At 61.9% G+C, this 22,161-nt stretch overlaps 1 protein-coding gene across 2 annotated transcripts in view; it reads right to left on the bottom strand.

Moving 5' to 3' along the window:
* GRM4 (glutamate metabotropic receptor 4) overlaps positions 1-21,695 on the bottom strand; it is a 51,005-nt gene extending 29,310 nt beyond the window's left edge. The window contains exons 1-3 of one of the 2 annotated variants that reach the window (XM_054804105.1): positions 21,481-21,695; positions 12,113-12,895; positions 3,217-3,433 (exon numbers count right to left, since the gene is read on the bottom strand). In XM_054804105.1, the coding sequence (XP_054660080.1) occupies positions 3,217-3,433; positions 12,113-12,631 (736 nt within the window). In that variant the 5' untranslated portion in view covers positions 12,632-12,895; positions 21,481-21,695. Of the gene's footprint in view, positions 1-3,216; positions 3,434-12,112; positions 12,896-20,988; positions 21,069-21,480 lie in introns of those variants that run through there. The other variant, XM_054804106.1, reaches the window with a different exon arrangement.
* Between the last annotated feature and the right edge of the window lie 466 nt (positions 21,696-22,161).

Below are 22,161 nucleotides of genomic sequence, written 5' to 3' on the forward strand. Positions count from 1 at the left end.
GAAACTGAAGGTCAAGTTGATAATGCATCAGAAAGCAAACAGCTTGAATGCTAACTGCTAACTACAGCAATGAGCATTATTGCCTGATGGAAATAAAAACCGACTCTGAAGGCTCAGGCTTGGCATGAAAAATGAAGCGGAGCGCCGTTCGGGAGGAGAGCGGGGAGATGCTCGCCCTCATCCCAGGGTTGGGGGGATCCCCCGCAGGGGCAGGGGCTGGCCCTTTCCCCAACATAAATACCCCAGGACGGGTAAACTCTGCCGCCTGACAAACTGCCGGCGATCCCGGCGCAGAGGCCGGATCCTGAGTCGACCAACAGCCCTTGCACATCGCTTCGGCAGGCTGGAGGCTCCTTGAAGCCGCGATAAACCACAGGACCCCTTACACTGCTGGAGAGGTGCAAATGAGAGCCAGGCGTATACAAACGGGCTAGAAAAGAAGGGGACGGATCCTTCACCCATTCCCAGCAGTTCTGCGCTGGTGTAAAGCCTCTTGGTGTCAGCGGAGCTGTCCCTGTTCACGCGGAAAGGCAGGAAGGAGGAGCAGGCACAGCCCAGCTCTTTCTCCAGCCTTGCAGTTGCCACCATGGGGGGCAAGGCTGGGAGGTTTTCAAATTAAAAAATAAAGGGAAAAAAAAAAGAAAAAAAGCACATTCTTGGTCCAACCGCTCTGTTCTCAGGGCTGCGGAGCTGCCCTCGTGGCGAAGGAGCGAGGCCGGCCCCCGCCACCCCCTCCCAGGGAAGATGCTTCAGGGAGCAGCTCGGAGCCCACCCAGGCACCAAGCGGGAGCCGCTTCCCCGGGGCCCCGCACTCCGGCTGATATACGACGGCTCTTATAAATAAACATATTCCTGCAGCGCGAGCAGGGAAGCAGCGTTACTGCTGATAACGCACGGGCTGCACTTACGCCGCTGTTATACCGCAATTACAGTGGAATTATGCTTTTTGATAACTAAATTATCACTAATGCACATAATCGTTGGGTTACGTGGTACACAAATTACAGGACTGCCTCAGCCCTGGATTAATACGCGTGCATTTCGACTCCATGTACACTCGTTTACTCTGCAATTACGCCGTCATATCATTAACCATCTGGTTATACGAATTCGCAGTAACCACAGGTATCTCAAAGAAGAAGTGCTCGTGCTGCAGTGGGACCACCAGTCACGACAACCGCTCCTTGCTGGTGCTTAATGGAGGAGGAGCGTGGGTCGAATCGTGCCCGTGCATCAACCCGCTCCTCCCAGCCACGTGCAGCCGGCGCCCGGACCCCAGGGAGCAGCGGCCACGGACGGGGCAGCAGAGCATCCTCCGGCCACGGCTGCTGCAGGGTAAGAGCACAACAGGGCCAGGCACGGGCTAACGGAGCTGCTTAACCCAGCGTTACGGTCACCTCCCCACGTCACCCAGCGGTCCCATCGGCCCTGCCCCAGCACCCCGTGGGGCAGGACCTGCCGACCCGAGGCAGGCAAGGAAACTCCCTTTTTGGGTGCAAAAATGCTTAAGATAATGCGAAATTCCCCCTCGCCCCCGCAAAAGGCTGCTGTGCCTTATTCTTCCCGTAGTCAGACGAGAACCTCGTTATCCCCGCTAGCCAGACGAGGCTGCTGTTCCCATGTAAAACCCCGGCAGAGTTGGCGGCGCGGCTGTTAACGGAGCCATAGACGCAGCCCTTAGCTCGCAGCCCTTCCATGGGGTACCCCATCCCACGGGCACCCCATCCCGCTCCCCCCGAGCTGTCGGGCCCCTCACATACCCAACGGCACCTTCCCACCCGCCACCCCACATGTCCCCTCGCAGCCACGAGCCCAGCTTGGCACGGGCACCCCGGCACCGTGCGCTCCTGCATCCCCATCACAGGGCACGCAGGCAGCACGTCCCGCGCCCAGCCACGCAACAAGCATCGCACCTGCCTACTCCGAAGCATCCCCACACGCTCCTCCTTGCATAAACCGCAGCCCCGTGAAAATATTCTGCTTTTCAAGTTAAAATCCTGAAGAGCAGATTCCAGGTTGAATCCCCAGATGGGTTTCTCTGCATATTAAAAGCACAGCCGGTTCCCAGTGCCAGGGCGCGCGCAAGAGACAGAATTAACGCTGTTCCTATTTATAGGGCTTTGATTAGGAGCTCGTCACCTAGAAGTTTTTATTCCCTTTATCCATTTATAAGGCCATAACACAGTTTGACTAGCTCCAGATAGGCTGGTGTCCCACCGATTTTGCCAGAATTTAACGTGCCATTCAGATACAGTTAAGCCAGTAATAGGCAGCAGCCCGCGTGCCGCAGGGGGTTAACTGCCTCAGAATACACTCTTTAGCTCCCGTCTCGCCCCTCGCACGTGATGCTGCGGAGGCGAAGCAATGCCGGAGCGAGGAGGGACCCCGGTCTGTGCCGGTCCCTCCGCGGGGTCTCAGGGCGGCTTCAGGTACCCACGACAGCAACACCCAGGGGTCCCCACCGTCCCGGCCGGTCCTGGCATTGATGCTCGGCCACCAGTGGGTACCCACGAGCTCCTCCACCGCTCCTGAGGCTGCTAATCCCCCTTAAGCATCCCAGCGCTCCCGTCAGCAAAACGCTTTCTGGCTCCAGACAAATCCTCCCAAAGAGTTTTGCTGAGCACGGACTTTCTGCCTGTCCGAAGCCTATAGACAAGTTAAAGCACCTGCCCTTGGGGATAATTCCACTAAAACTGGGCGAAGCATGTGTTGGTGCCAACTTTATTTTCTGTTAAAACCCGGGAGCATTTCTAAAAGCCTTTTCTTCTGGAACGCGCCCAGCTCTGTGGCTCGGCCGCCGAGGGAGGGGGTTAGACCGGCTCGGCAGCCACTGGCTCAGCGGATCTGAGGTCTCCCGGTGAGCAGGGAACGGGATCTCGAGGTGCTCTCTGAAAGGAGCTGGCAGCAATAAAGCAGCCTGCCCTGTGGAGGCAGCTTGGGAGTGCTGGTCCCGATCCTTGCTGGAGAGCTTGGATCCTTGCTGGGCACCACGTTGTCCTTGCAATCAGCAGGGCAGCCCCAAAACCCGCACCGCCCAGAGACCGTCCCCCAAAACCGTGCCATCCACCCCTGCTCACGCACCGCAACCACATCCCAGCTCAGGCCAAGAAGCCCAACCATCCCCACCCCTCCATCCCCATCCATTGCCTTTTCTCCTCCAGCCCCAGCTGCTCCGAAGCCCTTGTGGAGCCCCCATCCCGGGGGAAACCCGCTCACCGTCCTCCCTGGACTTCTGGATGAAGGCCTCCACGCCGCTTTCGCCATAGCTGCCCTCAGAGGCCAAGGTGGAGACGTAGTTCCACTTGAGGGCTTTGACGATGTCCACCATGGCTTGAGCCTGGTAGGTGTCAGACGGGACGACGCGGGAGAAGAAGTCATAGCGGCTGTTGTCGCTCAGGTCCGGCGCAGTGGAGGCATAGCTGATCTGGGGGATCTGGGGTGGAGACAAAGCATCAGGAGAAAGAGGTGATCTCCACCCCACTGCAATGCCCTCGCCTTGCCCATCCTCCCAAAGGCCTGCGCTGGAAGAGGGGGAGGTGGAAATCAAGGAAGACTACGGGTCAGGTGGGGGCACGTGCCACCAGACAGACGTGGGATGCTCCACAGCACCCTGGACCAGCAAACTCACGGAGGGGAGACCAGAAATTGGAAGGTGATCAGCTTTACTGGGTCTTGGTGGCAACCCAAAGGCTCTGATCTGGTAACTTCCATCCATAACTGGGCACAGGAGACACAAACCCACCCCACACGCGTCTCCTCTGCGCCCTCCTGATGCTGCCTGGGCGAAGGGGACCAGCACCATCCAGGGAAAGCAGGTACCAACCCTTGGCCACACAGGCTGGCCCGGCCCCTGGAGATGTCGGGGCTCGGGGACCACCTGAAGCTCAGGGACACCCAGCAGGACCCAGAAGGGTTTCCCATGCATCGGATGTGCCCAGAATGGGAGAGGCCAAAGACCAAAGCACGCTCCTGCCCCGACAGGCCTCCCTTTGGAGAGGTCTGCTAAGGTCTCCCGTTGGCTTCCTGCCCCAGGAAGGACAGATCCGATCCCACCCCACCAGGTCCTGGCCACCCAAGCCATAAATAACGACTTTAAATGAACCAGAGCTGCTGCACCTCGCACAGTACATTAGAATGATTTAGCACCGGAGGATCATGCGATGCTGAACACTTATACAGCACTTCACATCTCCAAAACACACCACAGATGTTAATTTATCTCAAAGATGGAAAAGGCTTATTAAATTACCAAGCCCAGGCTCTCCCCACTAGCATGAAGCTCCCTAGCAAAGACATACCGAACACCCGGCAGCCCCATCCATCACCCCCGTCCCGCACGCAGCCAGGGACACGCGCCTCTCCCGGGTGCAGCCCGACACCCCCCGCACGCTGCAAGGGCTGGCAGAGCCCTGCCCGGCGCCTGGGCGAGGTTTTAATTGCAGCGGCAATATAATTACAGGGGCTGGAGCTCAGCCAGCTGCCACGGGACATCCTCGCTGTGCCTGCAGCGCTGCGGAGACGGCGACAGCCCTACCCGGCACCGGCACAGCCCGGGGAAGGGTCCGGCCGCCCGCGGCCATCTCACCTTCCCGCAGACGCCGTTCACGGACAGGACAGAGCGCAGGGAGGAGGAACAGCCCAGGGCATCGCCGATGCCAAACCACCCCGTGCCTCGGGGGCAAACAGGCGCAGAGCAGCAATCCCCAGCTCTTAGAGGACTTTTCCCCTCTCCTGCTCCCTCTAATCCCGGTTAGGAACAATTCGGTAGTCGCAGCTTGCAGGAGCACAAACGCTGCCGGAGCCGCGGGGGACGGCAATGGATCCCAGTGATTCCCTGGGCTCAGCAGCACCCGAGTCGTGCGGGGTGCCCAGATCAGCTCCGGCTGCTTTTGGCCTCACCCATCACCACTCCCCGTGGAGCGATCAGCCAATTCCCAGCAGCTGAGACACCTGGGTGGGCTTGGAGGGGATGGGGGCAGGTTTGGGGTCTGTGGGAATCCTAGTTTGTGTTGTAAGAGCAAGGCACCTTGCTGGGAGCCTGGCTGGGCGGTGGCATCCCAAGGACGGGGAGACTCGCACAGCAGTCACCCCACAGACCCTCCCGACCCACTCCATCCCCCTCCACTCCTGCTCCCAGGCTGCATCTCGCAGTTTCTCCTTTGTTTCTCCATTATTTTCCCCTCTTCCACTCCCCTCTCTCTCTATTAAATGCAATACCGGTGTTATAAACCCACGACTCCACCTGAATGCTAAAAGGGCCCTGGAAAGGAGCAGCCACCCTTCTACCCACCTGCAAAATATTGGATGAAAAAAAGGGAGAGATGGAGAAGTGGGAGAGGGAGAGGAAGGAACCTTTATCAGGGCACAAATAGGATTACACTCTGTGACAATCTGCTTTGTGCTCCTTTCCGAGGGGCTGTGATCTGCTCGTCGGGTATCTGTGACCGGGAGCCGGTGCATGAGACTCGATTAAAATTCTGCTCAGCAGGCAAGGCGCTCGTCTGGCAATCATTCATCCTGGGGAGGGAACGGGGGGGCTGCTCCGCGCCTGCTCCCCTCGCCTGCGCCCTGCCTTGCCTGCAGCGGTGCTGGCCAAAGGATGGACACGGGGGCTTGGGGCGGGGGCGATGCCTGCAGCGTGCCCGTGCGACGAGGACAAGCAGGCACGGAAGGCAGCAGTGCCCGCGTCAGAGGAGATTTGGGGGCAGGGATGCAACCCTGCCTTTCCAGAGGATCCTCTCCCAATTATTTTTTGTCTGTGAAGTGGTTTAGTTTGGATAGACCCTTGGCTCCTCAGCAGGGCACTGGCGATGGAGACTTCCCAGCTATTCCCATCCAAGCTCGGACGGCCGGGGCACGCCGGGATTTAACCCCCCGGGCTGCCCACCCTGCTCAAACCCCTGCTGGGAAACGAAGCCTGGAAAATACCTGTTGATCTACAGGCTACCAGCTGGAAGCTGCATTTTAATAAACAAATGGAAAGAGCTTTTCTCTTTCGCTCCTCTGCCTTGGATGGAAGTGAAAATAAAACACCAGTTCCCAAATGACCGTTTCATAGACTACTTCTGCCTTTTTCCCCCTCTGCCTTTTTGATCTCCTGGTCTACAATAGCCCAACTCCCAGCACCAGCTATTTTCTCAGATAAAAGACAAAAGTCCTTTTAGGTCCATAAAAGCAAAATGCAGGCAGGGAATTCAAGGTTCTTAGAAAGAAGGACAATGTGGTGGAGAGGGGGAGCTGGAAACTTATCTCAGCTATGTATTTGGGCTCCAGCGGTACCTTGGTGGCTCATCGCCAGCCTGGGATAAATACCGTGGTGCTGGTGGGGAAATCAGCAGGACCAGCTCTGCTGCACCCCAAGGCTTCCTTGTCCCATCAAGAGTGGGGAGTGACCCCAGGGCAGGGGGTAAAACCTCCTTCCTCCCTTTTTTTGAACCAAAAAACAGAGCCAGCATCATCCAGAAGCACCCCCAACCTGGAGAAATGTCCCTCAGGGTAAGAGGGCAGGCAGGAGCTGGGGCAGGGGGTGTCATCCTGCTCCCCCCAACCCCTGGGTCAATGGACCAGTGTGACCAACCTCAAAGGCACCACAAACACACCTTGATTTCATACCCGGTTCATTACCACCGGCTTACAAGCTGGCGCAGCGTTTTCTCCACCGGTGGTGGACAGAATCCCCTCCAGATTGGGGAGAATTAGGCAAAGGCAGTGATTCCAGAGCGGCCGCAGGCGAGGTTTGCGGGGCTGCAGCGCTCCAACTTAAACCATTAATCTGAACATCAGCCTGAGCAGCCACGAGGAAAGGAGCCGAAAAAACAAACAGGCCATTGCAGAGCCAGAGCCGCGCACGCCGGTCAGGAGCATCCCCGCGAGAAGGGGCTGCTGCACCCACCCCGAGCATCCCCGCGAGAAGGGGCTGCTGCACCCACCCCGCTGCTCCTGGCACCAGCCCCCCCACACCAGAGACGGGGTCGGGAGCGGCTAATTCCCTAACCATAATTATTAATTTCATGCATATCTTATGCAAACCTCTGGTTCACCGACAAGATGGAATTGATTTAATTAGAATTTCCATCACCGAGCCATTTGGACGGCAGCTTTTAATTAGGGAGAGCGTAAAGCACCGCAGGGGCTGGAGGAGCGAGGGGCTGAGCGGGGCCGGTCAGCCCTCGTCATCGGAGCAGAGCAAGCTGCAGCCCGTCCCACTGCCCCTTCCCCAGGGCTGCAGGATCAGGCCCAGCGCCAAGACAGGATCCAGCCCTCGGCATCTCCTCGGAGAGCAATAAAGATCCCACACCCCCGCAGACCCTGAGCTGCTTACCAGGTCTCCGTGCCTCAGTTTCCCCGGCTGAAAACGAGGGGAACTGCTCCTACCGCACAGAGCAGGCAAATCACTCGGGCATCACGCGGCACCGACACGACGTGGAGCCAGTAACAAATTCCTCCATTTCCCAGCTCCGGTGCCACCAAAAGGCAGCCGCTCCGGGGTGACACACGACAGCCAGGCTCGAGGGGACACAGCTCGGGGCCGGCAGCAATGGACTCCCTGACCTGCCCGCTCCTGTGCCACGGCCTGTTAAAGTCAGCGTGTAAATCAGGCAGCTCCGATGCTGGGGCTGACACTGGCCGGGCACGGATTGCCTGGTCCCCTCAATAAATCCGGCTCCTGTCAAGTCAGAAAGCGCCGGGAAGCGCGGCACTGCGGGAGGATCTGCCGGCCAGCCCTGGCACGGGCTCGCGCTGAAAGGAGACGGCTCATTCAGGGGTGCTGGGGGCAGAGGTAAAACCAGCGATGAAAAACAAAACTTTTTCTTAACTGCCCGTGGATCCATGTTCCTGTGCCAGGAGACAGCTCCAGCAGGAAACCCCAGTGATGCCAGAGGAGGGTTGCATCCCTTTTTCCAATAAACCAGCTCCCAGCCCAGAGCAAAGCGCGGGGTGCAGAGCGCCGTGGATGCTGCCCTTCGGTGTGCTCCTCGCCGGATCTGCCATCCCCTCTGCCTTCAGCCTCCCGCTCCTCCTCGCCCAGGGACCGAGGGTGGAGCCGCCGTGGCTGGGGGCTGCAGGACCGGGGCAGCCCGGGGGAGCCAGGCAGCTGCAATTTGTTTTAATAAACCCAGTGGAGAACGAGGAAAGGAAGTGGCAGGAGCGGGTGATTAATCAGAGCGTCCCCCGGCCGATTTCCACCTTCCCGGCTTCAGGAAGGTTATTTACCCGCTAAGTGGGGAAGCGTGGTGCCGAATGCAGCTTCTCTCCCGCCCCACCGCCCCCAAAGCCTCGGGGCATCCCCCGTGGTGGGGAATAGACACAAGCCTGGGGGGCTCAGCGCCGGGGGCCTGATCCAGCTCCGCACCTCTCCAGCCACAGCAGCCCGGCTCCAGGCAGCAAAACCTCGCGTGCCTGCAGGTGCGGAGCATCCCCAGCTCCCGCCACGCACGCAATGGGCAGCATCCTCCATTAGGTGAATTATTCATGCTGTACAACACCCCTGTGCTAAAAAGAGCTGCTGCGCTCGCTGCCACGAAGAAAACAACCACCTCAAAGTGTCCGGCACGTGTTGAGTCCATCCTCTCACCGGGGATGCTCCTCACCCCGGCTGAGCACTCGAGCTCTTTCTGGATGGGGTTGAAAAACGCACCCCAGACCCCGGCACAGCTTTTCGGGGACCACATTTGCAGGGGATGGACCTGGTTCCTTTTACACCATGATTGCTGTGGTGGTTTGGGAGAAATGGGGTAGAGCTGGGGCTGAAAAGCCAGCAGAAAGGGGTGGGAAGGAGCTGGAGCGTGCCAGAAAGCTCTCGCAGTGACGCCAGAGAGATGCTATCGCAAGGAGCCGAGACCGGGGATTTGGGGGAAGGTTTTTCTGCAGGCTGAGCTGCGAGGAGTGATGAAACCGGCTTGGACAGAGGATGCCGCATCTGCAAGTTGTTCCACTGATGTACAGCTTTAATTAGGCAGTGGCATCTAACGAAGGACACGTTATTTATTTATGTGGCGCGGGAGCGACAAAACCCCTGGCAGGGAGGGGCAAGGCTCACCGCCGGTGGGGGAGGGCTGGTGGGCTGTGCAGGAGGGCAGCGGGGATGGAGCAGGGAGGGGAGCGTGGGGTGGGACGAGGGACCACGGAGGGGGACGGCAGCATCCCGGGGCAGGAACGGCCACCTCCGCTGTGCGCGGGGTGGGGAGTGGAGAAGGGGGGAGCTCTGAGCTCCGGGGCGTAAACGGGGGGGGGCTGCTGTGACCCCCTCCCAGCGAGGGCTCCGCAACACCACTGCAAGCACCCAGCAGGATGCAGCCCTGCTGCGACCCACCTACCGCTGCTGGAGCGGGGCGAGGGCGGCTGGGCAAAGGGAGGGGACGGCTCCAGCCTGCAACCCCTCGGTGCGAGCGCACGGCCAGGCGCTGGGCCGGGCGGGGGGAACCCGTTTGCTCCTCACCTTGCTGGACTTTCTATTTGCTTTTGTGCCTGTGCCGCTTGCTGGATGTGCTACAACCCTCCCGGAGAACCACTTCAGGGGTTTCAGAACCCAAGTACTTAGAGGACACTTGAAATACCCCCACGGTTCCCCCCACCAGCTGCCCACAGGGAGACTGCACCGAGCCCCATCCAGGCAGGCATCCCCATCCCCGGCGCTTCCCCGGCATCGGGAGCAGATCCCCCCGTTCTGGCTCCCCGTTACACCAGCATCCCCTTGCTGGGGGAGCGCCGAGGGCTCCTGGCGCGGGACACGGGCAGCGGTGCCGCAAGGCCAAGGCGGAGGCAGAGCTCCGGCTCCGGCACGAGTGTCATTCCCGAGGGAACGGGCAAAGGCAACCGCCTGCGCAGCGGCGCCTGGGAAGGCAAACGCTTTGCTGAACCTCAGAGCGAAGTCACCCGCGCTTAAAGGTCAGCGGCGGCGTGAAATGGAAGTTGCCTTATTTTCATTTTAAGCATGTCCCTGCCATAAACCCACTATTTGAATAACAAAGAGTGGCAGCAGCTCTCAGGTCATGGTGGGGGGGAAGAGCCACCCCCACAAGCCCCCCCGAGCCCCCGCCGCTGCAGGAACGTGAGACCCAACGTCCCGTGGGAACCACATCCCGGTGCCAGGGAGCGCACCCACTCCACACCCACCCGCATGCACACCCCCTCACCCACGCACAGGCATTCGTGGCTCTCGAGGAAGGGTTGAGCTCGTCCTGCATCCTCCCCTCCCAGGCGTTTGGGGGTCTCCATCCTCTGCCCAGCCACAGATTTGCACCTCCTCGCCCGCACCTTGGGCTGAGATCACCTCTGGATTTTAAAGTTGCGTGGGTGCCCTCCCCGAGCCACTGCAGCACCCATGCCCGGGTGCAGGGCTGGGGTGCGGGTGGCGCACGGTGACACCCTCCCTGCACAGGTCAAGGCTGCCTTGCCCAGGGATCAAAACTGGAGGAGAAAGGGGGAAAAAAAAAACCAAACCCAAAAACCCAACCTAGAAAGGGTGTAGGTACCCCCGCTCCCCGACTGTCACTCTCCTGCCTGCTTTCCCAGTGCCTGCCTGCCTCCCTCCTCCTCTCCAAAGCAAGCATTCAATCTTTTTTGTCTCGGCAAATAGCTTTTAAGTTCCTCCCGCTCCCTCTAATTTATATTATTTTAATTATTGAATAGCCCTCTCACTCGTCGCCTGGAACATTAACACGTTTTAAAAAAAGGACCCAGAAAAATCAAACTCCATCAGCAATCTGTTTTTTCCGTCTTCACTAACAGCTTCCAGCCCTCCCAGGAGGGCACCCGGCACTCTCAGCACGCCGGGCCGGCGGAGAAAGAGCTTGTGGGGGGAGAGAAAAAGGAAAACGGCATCAGCCCTGCAGAACCGAGGGGTTTTGGGGTGCTGGGAGGGGAGACGGAGCTGGGACCCCGCTCCGGGGGGGCAACCCAGGGCTCCCACGCCACAGGGTGCGTGGTGTATTTACATTTCTCCCTGCCATTTGCTGCGGAGGGGGCTCTTGTTCAAACACTCTCTCTAGCCCAGGGACGTCGATGCGGATAAATAAATGCACAGCGAGGGGGAAAGTAATTATAAACTCCTCGGCTTTCCTGCGGCTGGCACAGACAGCGGGAGGGAGAACCAGCCCTCGTTCCGCTGCAGCCCTGAGCGCCCCGTTCCCCCCCACACGCCTGGGGCCAGCAGCACGAGACAAGTGTCCCCAGCCCGGCTGATGTCCCCTGGGCTGGAGCACAGAGCGGGCACGGCCGTCCTTGCACCCCGTCGCGACAGCCGCCTCCATCCCAGCAGCGACCGCAGCAACCCTGCGGCTCCCCCGCCGTTTGGCTCAGGTGTGACCTTGCGTTTTGGGGCTATAACCCACACCCCCTCAGCGAGCCATGCCCATAAGGGGGTCAGGGTGGGCTACACTGAAATGCCCCCGACGACCAGCCTATGCAGGCAGGCAAGGCGAGAGCATTAGTCTGCAGGTGACAGCCACAGGCAGGGAGGTGCCCGGGGCGTCTTCTGCGATGGCAAAGTGTATCTTACACCCAGGGTGCTGAGCAGAATGGCCAGGGGCCCCCTGGGCTCACCCACCAGGTGACACCGCTCCTGCTAAGCCCCCTCAAGTAACAGCTGGGGAGGGGGGCAAGGGCTGCACCCCAGAACCCCCTGGGGAGCCCCCAGGGAGGCTGCAGCCTCTCCAGCCTCAGAGGTTCTCAAATCCACCACAACCAAGCCCTGAGCAACCTGGTCTGACCCCAGAGACGGCCCCGGGGGGCACGGGCGGTGGGCTGAGCCCCCCATGGTCCCTTCCAGCCTGAGTCATCCCACCCCCACCCATCCTCAGCACAACTCCCCATCCACCCCCAGCAAGGCGACCTCCCTCCCGCAGCCCCGCTGACGCCAGGAGCGTCAGCATCCCCCCTCGGCACGAAGCCGGGGGAGAAGAGGTAAAAATCCTCCTGCTAAAAGTGTCGTCACCAGCGGGGGATAGAGGAAGGGATCCCCGGGGACCCGGGGGAGGCAGGAGAAGGGTTTTAAAGACACCGGCTCCTGCCTACCCCCAGCCATGGAGGAAGAGGCACACGTGGAGAAACACTGCAAAAACACCCACGGTGATTTCACAGGGTGGGTATTTTTCCCTTCGCCAAGCCCTACCTTGAAGAGCCGCAGGATGTTGGCCACCATGATGGAGACGGAGCTGCCCGAGGCACCGATGACACCGACCACCCGCTCCGGCTTGGTGATGATGGGGGGGCCGCCGTTGACGCAGCGTACCTCGGTGCTGTCCTTCTCGATGAGGGCTTGCACAAAGGTCAGAGACTGCTCCAGGGCGTGCGTGTCCCGCGAGCACGTGTCCAGGATGCGGGCGCCCAGGGTGATGTTGGGGAGCAGGTCGGGGTCGTTGTTGATGCGGTCCAGGGCGAAGAGCATGGCCTCCAGGCGATGGATGCCCTTCTCCTTCTTCAGCTCCCCGCAGGCTTTGCCCTCCGCGCCCCGGCCGTGCACAGGGAAGAGCCCCCCGAGCGTGATGTCCCCGTCGATGCGGATGGAGTTCATGTGCGGGTAGCCCTGGCCCTTGGGCTTGGCGGCACCCCCGGGCGCCCACCCCCAGCTCCAGGCACTCAGGAGGAGGCAGAAGGAGAGACGCTCCATGCAAAAACAACCCGCGCTCATCGCCAAAGCCGTGCTGGAGCTGAGCTCGCGGCCCAGAACCCGGCGGCAGTCAGGGAGCGAGGCTGGCACGGGCGGGCAGCATGGCTCCCGGTGTGCTCCCGCTCACGACACCGTCAGTGGCTCCCGTCGGTGATGCCGGCGCCCCAGGAGCAGCGGGCGGCTGGGCTGCAGGAGAGCACGGGGGTCTGCATGGCTACGCTGGGCAGAGGAGGCGGCGGCGGCGATGCGAGCCCAAGCAAAGCTTCAGGTCCTTCCTCCAGAGTCCTTGGGAGAAGGGGAACAGGAGAGAGAGAGAAAATTAAGCAGGAGCATGAAGAGGACATCAGCTATTCTGAGCTTTCATCAGCGAGCCCAGCAGAAATGAACACTGGGGGTTATTGCAAGAGAAAGATTTGGGATTCACTTGGGTTTTGATTCACGCCAGCAGCTTTGGCTCAGCCCCAACAGCACCAGGGCGGAGGGGCTGGTGCAGGGGCCCCCGGCTCGCTCTGCCCCAAGGAGCGCGACCAGGTCGGTGGCCAGCTTGGGGCTGGAGGGAGACCCAAGGACCCGTCCCATCCCGTCCCATCCTGTCCCATCCTGTCCCCTCCTCAAGGAGCTGCCGGGGTGGGACAGGCCCCAAGACGGTGCTCAGAGGGGGGCAAACCCCGCATGCCCCCACAGCCCTGGTCCCCACCCACCCTAGAGCATCCCTCCTGCCCGGGGCAGGCCAGGCATGGGAACCAGGCAGCCACCTTACAGCCGAGCTCGATTTAGACCCTGAGCTGATCTGGGGAGAAACGTGCTCGTTAAACAGCCCCTCTGTGGCCAGTCCCCTCCTCTCCTGAGCATCCCCTGCTGCACCCACCTGCCCCTTCCTTGTCCCCATCGATGGCCCAGCCAGACACCGGCTCCTGCCCCCAGCAAAGCGGGCTGAGGCTGAAAATCTTCCCAAGCCCCCTCCCAGGTCTGCCAGGGGGCAGGGGCAGAGCCACGAGCCATCCCCCATCCCCTGCCCCACTGAGCTCACGCAAGGAGGTGCCGAAGGACCTGGGGGCTGTTTCCCAACAGGTTTTTCAATTGTGCTGCAAACCGAGTGGGCTCTGAGCTGATCCGTGTCTTAAGCGGGACACGACACGGCCAGGCAGTGCCTAAACCCGGCGTTACGGATCTGAATCGCTACCCTAAGCATTGCTGCTCCTGCTGCTCTTCCTTTGGGCCACTGACTTCTGAACCTGCAGCTGCTTCCTTGCAAGCATCCGTTATCAGCGGCTTCCAGCAGCAAATATCGGCAGCGCCGAGGGCTCGCCTGAGCTGCGGGGGGAGTTTGGCTTTCTGGCTGCCCCAGGCAAGCAACCCAAGGGTCCGCTCAAATTGAAAGTGGCAAGGATGGATGGTCGGCTGCGTGCCGAGAGCATCGGGCTGCAAAAGCCATCAGGCCGCGGGGGAGGAAGGAGGGAACAAATGGTCCCTTGGGAAACTGGAGGCAAAACCGGTGGTGAAGGCGCTGGGAGGGGTGCCTGGGCGATGCCCGCAGGCTGTGCCCACGAACACACACTGCATCCTGATCCACATCCCAACACCCCTCCAAGGGCCACGGGGCATCGGCATCACTGATGGTTCTCTCCTGAGAAGCAGCAATCGAAGAGCAGCCCTGCGGCGCAGGGGAAGGCACCCTTAGGTTCCGATTAACCCTCGGTCAGGGGCATGGGGGGGATTTGGTCCTTTCACCAGACGGAAAAAACCCACCTGCTCTCACCAAGTGCTGTCCTGCCCCAGCTCGCCGGTTCCCGCCCTGCATCTCGCAGGCACCAGCTCCTCCAGAGCCAGCAGAGAGGGCTCTGCCCGGCCCCTCCATCCCAGCCGCTCCATCCCGGCCCCGTAACCTCGCAGGAGCCTCCTGCTCACAGCCGGGGGGAGCCCGGGGGCGGGGGGGGGGTCTGACCTCCCACCATCCTCCTGCATCCCGCGCACCTTCACTTCACCTTTTTTACTTTCAGCACAGAACCCCTCGAGTGGGCGCAGGGTGCTGCCACAGTCTTGGCTCAGCTATCGCTGCAGGACAGCCCTTTGCTCCCCTCCCCGTGCCCCAGAGCTGCCCCTGCCTGAGCAGCGCAGACCCCTGCCTCAGTTTCCCCTCTGGGGGAAGGCTCTCCCCTGCAGCCTGTCCCTGCTGTCTCCAAGCAGCCGCTGATGGATGCTGCGAGAGCAGCGCATGATTAATGCAAGGCACAAAAAAAGCAGAGGAGAGCCGAGCAGGCAAATGCATTCCCCAAGCAGGACGGGCTGCAACAGCAAGACCGAAGAAACTGCTTAAATTAATCTCAGCTCAAGCTCAGAACCCAGCATCCCAGCCTGTGCCTGCCGGGCCAGATCCCCAGCTGGCCCCGAGGGGTGCTGCCCACCAGAGCCGGCCATGCCGAGCCCCTTTACACCGCAGAGGAGGTTCCCAGCTCCGCAGCCACCCCAGCCCAGCCAGGAGGGCCCTTGCCTCAACTCACCTCCATAAATTATGCACGTCCCTGCCCATCGGAGCCACTTGAAGACCCATCTCCAAAGCGTTTCTGACAGCCGGGGCTTTTAAACAACCAGAATTACCCAGTGCCGAGCTCTTTGCTTCAAAAGGCAGAGCTTGGGAGTGCTGCGGCACCACACCTGCCCGCCCTGCCGCCGGGAGAGCCCCCGCGAGCGTGGCCCCGCTCGGATGGGGATCAAGGACAGGGATCAACCCTCCGCATGGTCCCGTCTCCTTTGCAAGAGCCACCCCATGCATCGGCAGCTGGAGAGGAGCAGGGGAAAGCGGCTCCTGCTCCAGCCTGGAGGCGGGTCAGGCTGTCCCCGGGGCAAGGAGGCAGACGATGGGGAGCCCCACAGATGCTCAAACATGCCGCTTCCCCCGCGCAGCCCCACGCCAGCTGAAATCGGGTCATTTCTTGCATCCTGCCCCAGGAGGTGCAACATTTCTGCCCATCAGAGAAGGTGCGATGGGTCACCACGTGGACCCACTCCGAGGAAAATCCTCCGAGCCCACGGCAGGTCCCATGGAGCTGGCAGTGCCCCCAGAGCCCACAGCCTCTCCCTTTCTTCTTTTAAGCTTTTTCCTCTCTGTTCTCTCCCCTTTGTGCCTCCTTTGATCATATAATCTGAACGAACTGAAGGTAAAAATATCACGGCAGGCAAGAAGAAAGCACAAATAATGGGGAGAGGAGGGGGGAGCTGGTTTGAATCCCTCGCTGAATCATTAGGGGAGATGCAGCCTGAATTACCCGATGAGCCTGTGCTGCAAACGGCCCGAGTGCTCATTGGGAAGGGGCAGGAAACGAGCATCCCCTTCCCCCCGTCACCCTCCACCTGCCTCAAGCGTCCCCACGGCCGCACACAAACCGCAGCTCCCTGCACAACCCAAATGTTGGTCCCACCGGTGCCGGAGAGGCACCCAGCCCTGGTGTGCTGCCCGGAGGGGTGGCAGCGCCTGGGGCTGGGTGAGCAGGCAGGAGCCCCGGCCTTAAAGCTCAAGGGCAAGGAGGAGAGAAACCCATCCCTCCTCCAAGGTGCGGGGCCAGCCGCTGCATCCCCCGGGAGCCCGGCTCCTGCACCTCCCCAAAGCAGCCCTTTTCCTGTGAGGTCAGTCCTGCACATCTGGAGGGAGATGCACATCTGGAGGGAGGCACCTGCTCACAGCAGGTGCTCATGGAGCGGGGAACAGCCCTACCCGTGTGCTACGGGCAGCGAGGGGATGGAGCCGCCCTCCTGCTCCATCTGCACAGCTCTGCAGGGGCAGCATCACCCCGGGGAACAAATATTTGCAGATTTGCAACAAGTCAGGTGCAGGTATGCACCCCAAGGCGGGTAATAAATGGGGTGGGATAAATGCCCAGCGTGGCACTTAGCACAGCACCAAAGGAAGGAGCAATCTTCATCCCGCTTCCCACAAGCACATCGTCAGTGAGGAACAAGCCTTTCCATCGCCCTCAGCCCGGCCGTGCCACAGCCAGATCCGCGATCTGGCGAGCGGTGCAAGGACTAATCAAACCGAGCGGATGTCCAGACCCCGGGGCACAAGTCCTTGCCGGGTCTGAGCCAGGCTGAGCTAACGAGGGTCAGGAACCGCAGGAGCAGGTGCTGGGGCTGCGGCTGCCCCGGGACAGGGAGAGCCAAGGGGGCCACGGGCAGCGCTCGGCTCCCGGGCTGTGCCCCTGCCCCGCGGGTCCCCAGCACCCCAGGACACGGGGCCGGTCCCGCGCGGTGGCATCCTGCCCCCCTCTAGTGGTGGCCGTGGTGGCCGTACCACCGAGCCACCCGCCAGCGCTGGCACGGCCAGCCACGGAGGGCCCCGGGATGGGGCAGGGCGAGGGCTCGGCTGGGCAGGAGAAATCAAACGCTGATGAAAAATTCCCCCGCGCCACGCAGAGCTCCTGCTGCAAAACCATCTCCAGCGCCCGGAGGAGGATCCGTGTCCCGGAGGCAGGGACCGACCAGCCCGGGCTTCGCCTCCTTCCTGCAGCTCCTTCCACGCATCCCTGCAAGCACCACGCTGGCCGGGACTGCACCAGCACCCATGGGGCGGCAGGGAGACACAATGCGGGTTCACCAGGGCACACAGAGCCCAGAGGCGCTCACGGGTGCTGGGATGCATCCCCAGCTGCGTTGCCACCGGACGCACAGCCCCGGAGCTGGGCAGCCCGTCCTGCCGCGGGAGTCTGCACCCCAGGGCTTTGGAGCCAAGGCAAACGCTCGCAGTCACTCCCCGGGGCTGGTGCATCTCCAGGAGAGGCAGCTGGAGCTCCCTCTGCACACATCATCTGGGTTTGGTTTGCAAAATTTCCTTTCCCCAGCCTGGTGCTGCCACAGCCGTAAGAACAAACAGCCCAGAGACCCCCAAATCAAAGGGCCGATCCCGAGCGCGCTGTCCCTGAGACCGGAGGAGACCTGGCACAGCGCAGGAGGGCTCTTTGCTGGAGTCCCCCAGACCTGCCCCTCAACGCAGGGATTTTGCAGCAATGAAAAAGCACCTTCAGGGGGGAAATAAGTAAATAAGGAAGGAAACGGCCCATTTCTCTCCCTCAGTCTGGTCCCTGCAGGACTCCCAGTCAAAACCGAGTCATTTTACTGCCGGTAGCTCTGTGGAACCCATGCTGCTGCAGGCAGGTGAGTTCATGTCTCATGTGCCATCAACCCAAGCACCAGCTAAGCGCTAATCACCGCGGTTTTATCACCGCCAGCAGCGGGCAAAGCTGAGAGGCAAAGCCGAGAGGCGAGTTATTCGGATCTCAGCCGGGGCTTATCACAGGGTGGCTCGAGCATCCCACCTCTCTTTGAGCAGATCTCGCTCCCGTGGACCACAGAGCTCTGCCTGCAGCGGGACCAGGCTCCTTCCGCCGTGCAGGACCCGCTGGCTCCCAGTTCAGAGCCAGAGCACTCACTGGTTTTGCATTGAGCCCACCCAGTTGCATCAGGACTCATTAAACCAGACAAAGGCTGAGCTAGTGACATGGTCCAGGAGATGCAGGAATAAGTGGCCAAGAGGCTGCATCCAGCTCTCACCTGCACGACCCCATCCCCGGCTGCCAAGGAGCCGACCGCCCATCAGCCCACCACGAAGGAGACCTCCCCAGCCCAGCCCCGGCACCGGGAGGGCTGCACGGCTTCTGCCATGCTGGCTGCCACGAACTCGCCAGCATCTTTTTGAAAATCAAGGCCGTTTCTTTCCCCACCTGCTATTCCTTCGGCAAGCAGGGCCAGCCGGCACGCAGCACAATATCCCAATTAGCGCACACTCGCTCTTCCCCGCTTGCAAGCGATTACAGGGAACTTCGCTTTGGCTCCTGGTTTATTTTAATTGCAAAAGCTCCATGAAGTACAGCAGAATGTAGACACAGAGGGAGGGGACGCCAGGTTAAGTTCTCTCTCGGCAGGCAAAACCTTAAGTATTCAGGTCAAGTACCCCAGCGTTCACTTGGAGGAAAAGCAAGGCCACGGCTCGGCAGGCAGCAGCAAGCAGAGACCCCAGATTTTACCATCAAAACCCACCCAACATGCTCCAAGACGCAGCCCCCCCCCAGCAATCCCTCGATCGATGCACAAACCCACATTGCAACGCTTGCATAAGCCCAAGCCCATCGCCAGGGTGCCGACTCGGCCTCTCCGCAACCCTGTCCTGCCAGCGCCCAGCTCAGAGCCCCGCGGGGGGAAAAGCCGGGCATCGCCACCCTCCTCGCTGCCCCGGAGCATCCCCCGAAGGATGCCAAAGTCTGAAGGAAAAGGCTCCCGCTGGCCCAGGGAATATTTACCAAGCAAGCTCTCTCCTTCCCCCTCCCTCCCTGCTGCCAAGCAGACCAGGGCTAATCCCTCACTTTGAAGGATCGGATGGCGCAGCGAGGGGAAGGCGAGCAGGATCCGGCCGCGGAGCAAGCAGAGATTGCAGCGGCTCACCTTGCAGGAGGCGGCGCGGGGTCTCTGTCGGCAGCCAACGTGCACAGAGCTCCAGCCAGGAGAGGCCGGAGGGAGGGAGGGAGGGAAGGAGCCAGCGCTCATCCCCACTCCTGCCACGTGCAGCAAAATCCCACAATTAATTTTTGATCACCTTCTGCAAATTGGGACAGCACTGGCTTGGAGTGAGAGCGTGGCCTGACTGCCAGTCCCCAGCAGTGCCCGTGGCACTGCCCAGCATTTCTGCTCCCCGTCACACCTACAACCTGAGACCGTGGTGTGGCAGCACGAGCCCCTGCCCGCAGCCAGCCCGGGAAAGCCCCGGCAGGGGCAGAGACCCCCATCGTGAGCCAGGCTTTGTGCAGGGCCATCCCCAGCGCAGGGGCACGGGGAACCGGACCTCCCCACAGAGGAAACGCCTCCGTTAGATGTGAAGCCCGAGATGAAGAGATGGTGCCCGCAGCGGGCGCGAAGCCGGGGAGGGCGGTGGGAGCGGGTTCGCGTATGTTATAATTAGGACCTGCCACAGCTTCAAGCCATTGCCTTTCTGGGAAGAGCTGGAAGGGGGTGGCTGAGCTGACAAATCCATCCTCCTCCTGCCTGATGCCAAAGTTGAAGCACGTGACACCCTTTTTTGGGGAGCCAGCAGGCTCCTCTGCAGGGCGATGCTGGCCCCCGGGATGCAGGGCTGGACCACAGCTGTGCCCAAGCTTCAATTCCCGCTGTAAGATCCCCTTGAAGCTCCCTCTCTGCTGCCTCGACACCCTGGGGTGCAGCTCAGCACCACTAGCCCAGCGCCTGCTGCCCTCCCCAAAACAGGCTTGCCTGTGCCCCCCCAGCCTGGGGCAGCTGGAGCCTGCTGCTGCTCACGGGGACCCACCACCCCCACAAAGATGGACCACGTTTGCCACGGCCCCCAGCACTGTGTCCCCCCAGCTCGGTCGGCCACGCTGGCCAAAAGCAGCCAGGATTTCTGCACATCCCATCGGACCGCGGCTCTCAGCACGGGGGCAGCAGGTCACAGGGAGGATGGTCTCACCCCAACTCTCCCCCCAGCTGGAGCCGTGCCCAGCACATCCCCCCGCATCCCCTGCCTGCTGCACTGGTGCAGATAAATCCCTGCTTACAGGGAGCGAAGGGAGGGAAGGAAATGAGCTTTTTTTTTTTTCTTTTGGCACTTCTCTTGGCATTTTCCCGAGCTCCTCACTGCATTCAACAGATCGACTCAGTTCTCTCCCTCCCCGGGCCCTGCCTCGGGCGAGTGGCCAGTGCCGGTGAGCTCCTCCGGTCACTCCAGCCCTGCTTCGTGCCATCCCCCCGCCAAGCCCCAAGCCACAGGTCACCCGGTGGTGGCGATGGCAATGACTCACTCCGCAGCCTCTCCGTCACAGCTGCCGCTGAAGGCAGCGGGCATCCCCCCAAACCCGAAGCAGCCCACAGACAAATAACCCAGCTAGCAGAGCACAGCGAACTCATCGCACCAGGAGGAGGAGGGTGGCAGGGATGCGCCTAGACAGGCGGTGAGAGAGTTCTCCGTTTTTTTCCCACGGCTGCCAACTTCCCCAGCGGCTCCCGAAGCCACACAGATCCGCTCTCCCAAAAAGCGCCGAGGAGCGGGAGAGCGCTCGGGAGAGGAAAACAAACCCGGGAGCGTGTGTCTGCACAGAGCGGGGCTCCATGCCCCGAACCGGGGATGCCGCCACAGCTCTGGGAAAGGATCTTACCGCCCAAAGCCCCTCCAAGCTCGAAGGGGCAGCCCCTTCCCGCTGCCCTGGGCAAGGCACTGGCTCCCTCTCCCCCTGCCCTGCCCTGCGGCGGGCTCTGCGGGCCCTGCCCGCTGCGGCGAGGGGACGGCAGGGCAGCCACCCGCCTGCGGCCACAGCCAGCAGCCCCTGTCCGGTGCCTCCTGCCCCAACCCCCTTCCCAGCCGGACGAGCCCCCCAGCTCACCTCCCGCAGCCCACGCTGGGGCCATGGGCATCTCTGGGGACAAAGGCAGCAGGCGTGGGGACTGGGGCGGGGGGTGTCCCCCCGTGCCCCCCACGGTGGGATTCAGCGGGGCGCAGGCGGTGCTGCGGGGAGGCGAGGGGCAGCGCTCCGCAGCCCCACAACTGTGACCGATGCAATGAGTGGGAGAGGGGGGAGCCGGGGAGCTGCCGCGGCAGGGTGGGGGGCAGCCGGGGTGGAGAACGGGCTAGGGCTCGGGGGGCGCTCCCTGCTGCAGCCCCCGCCGTCGCAGCCCCCCTTAAAATAAAAAAAAAAAAAAAGCGCGGGGGGGAAGGAAAGGCGGAAAATTTGCTGGAGCGTTGCGGGAGGAGGAGGAGGGAGCAGCGGGGCTGCAGGGAGCGGAAGGAGGTGGCACCCCAGCCCCTCCGGGAAGGTTTGGGGGGACCGGGCGTCCCGGGGATGCTCCGCGCCCCTCCCGCGCCGCCCCGCACTTACCCGCGGGCAGCGCGAACTTGGCGGCGCCGCCGACCCCGTCTCCGCCCGCGGCCGCTGCCCGGTGCCGCGATCCGCCTCCGGCCCCGGCGGGGCGCGGGCACCCCGGGGGGGCCCTGCGGCATGCGGCGGGGGCAGCCCGCAGCCCCCCCAGCCCCGGCCCCGGCCCGGGGAGCCGAGCGAGCCGCAGCCGGGCGGGACCCGCCGCGCTCCGCGCACCGCAGCCGCGACGAGGAGGAGGAGGAGGAGGAGGAGGAGGAGAAGGAGGAGGAAGAGGAGGAGGAGGAGGGCCGGGGAAGTTTTGCATGAAGAGGCGCTGGGAAGCCCGCCGCCGGCGTTGCCAGCCTTTTAAAGCACTAGCGCACCGTGGCGGGGGGGGCGGCGGGGGACCCCCACACCCGCCGCCGGCTGCCCCCCGGCTCCGGGCGGGAGGGGAACGGCTGCAGCCCCGCAAACCCCCTCCCCGAGCAGCGCCGGGCACGAAGGGCTGCAAAAGCCTCAGCCGGCGGGAGGAGGGATGGACCTGGCACCTCTCATGCCCTGCTGCTCCCAGCACCTCTCCCCTCCCGGTCCTTAGGATGGAGACATATTCTGCTCGTACTTGTCCTTCTCTCCCTGCCCATCACCTACAGCCACCATCGCGGCCATGAAGGCAGCAGCAGGCGTACAGGCCTCCAGATCCCA

This window comes from Grus americana, chromosome 25, assembly GCF_028858705.1.
Source record: "Grus americana isolate bGruAme1 chromosome 25, bGruAme1.mat, whole genome shotgun sequence".
NCBI classification, from domain to species: Eukaryota; Metazoa; Chordata; class Aves; order Gruiformes; family Gruidae; genus Grus; species Grus americana.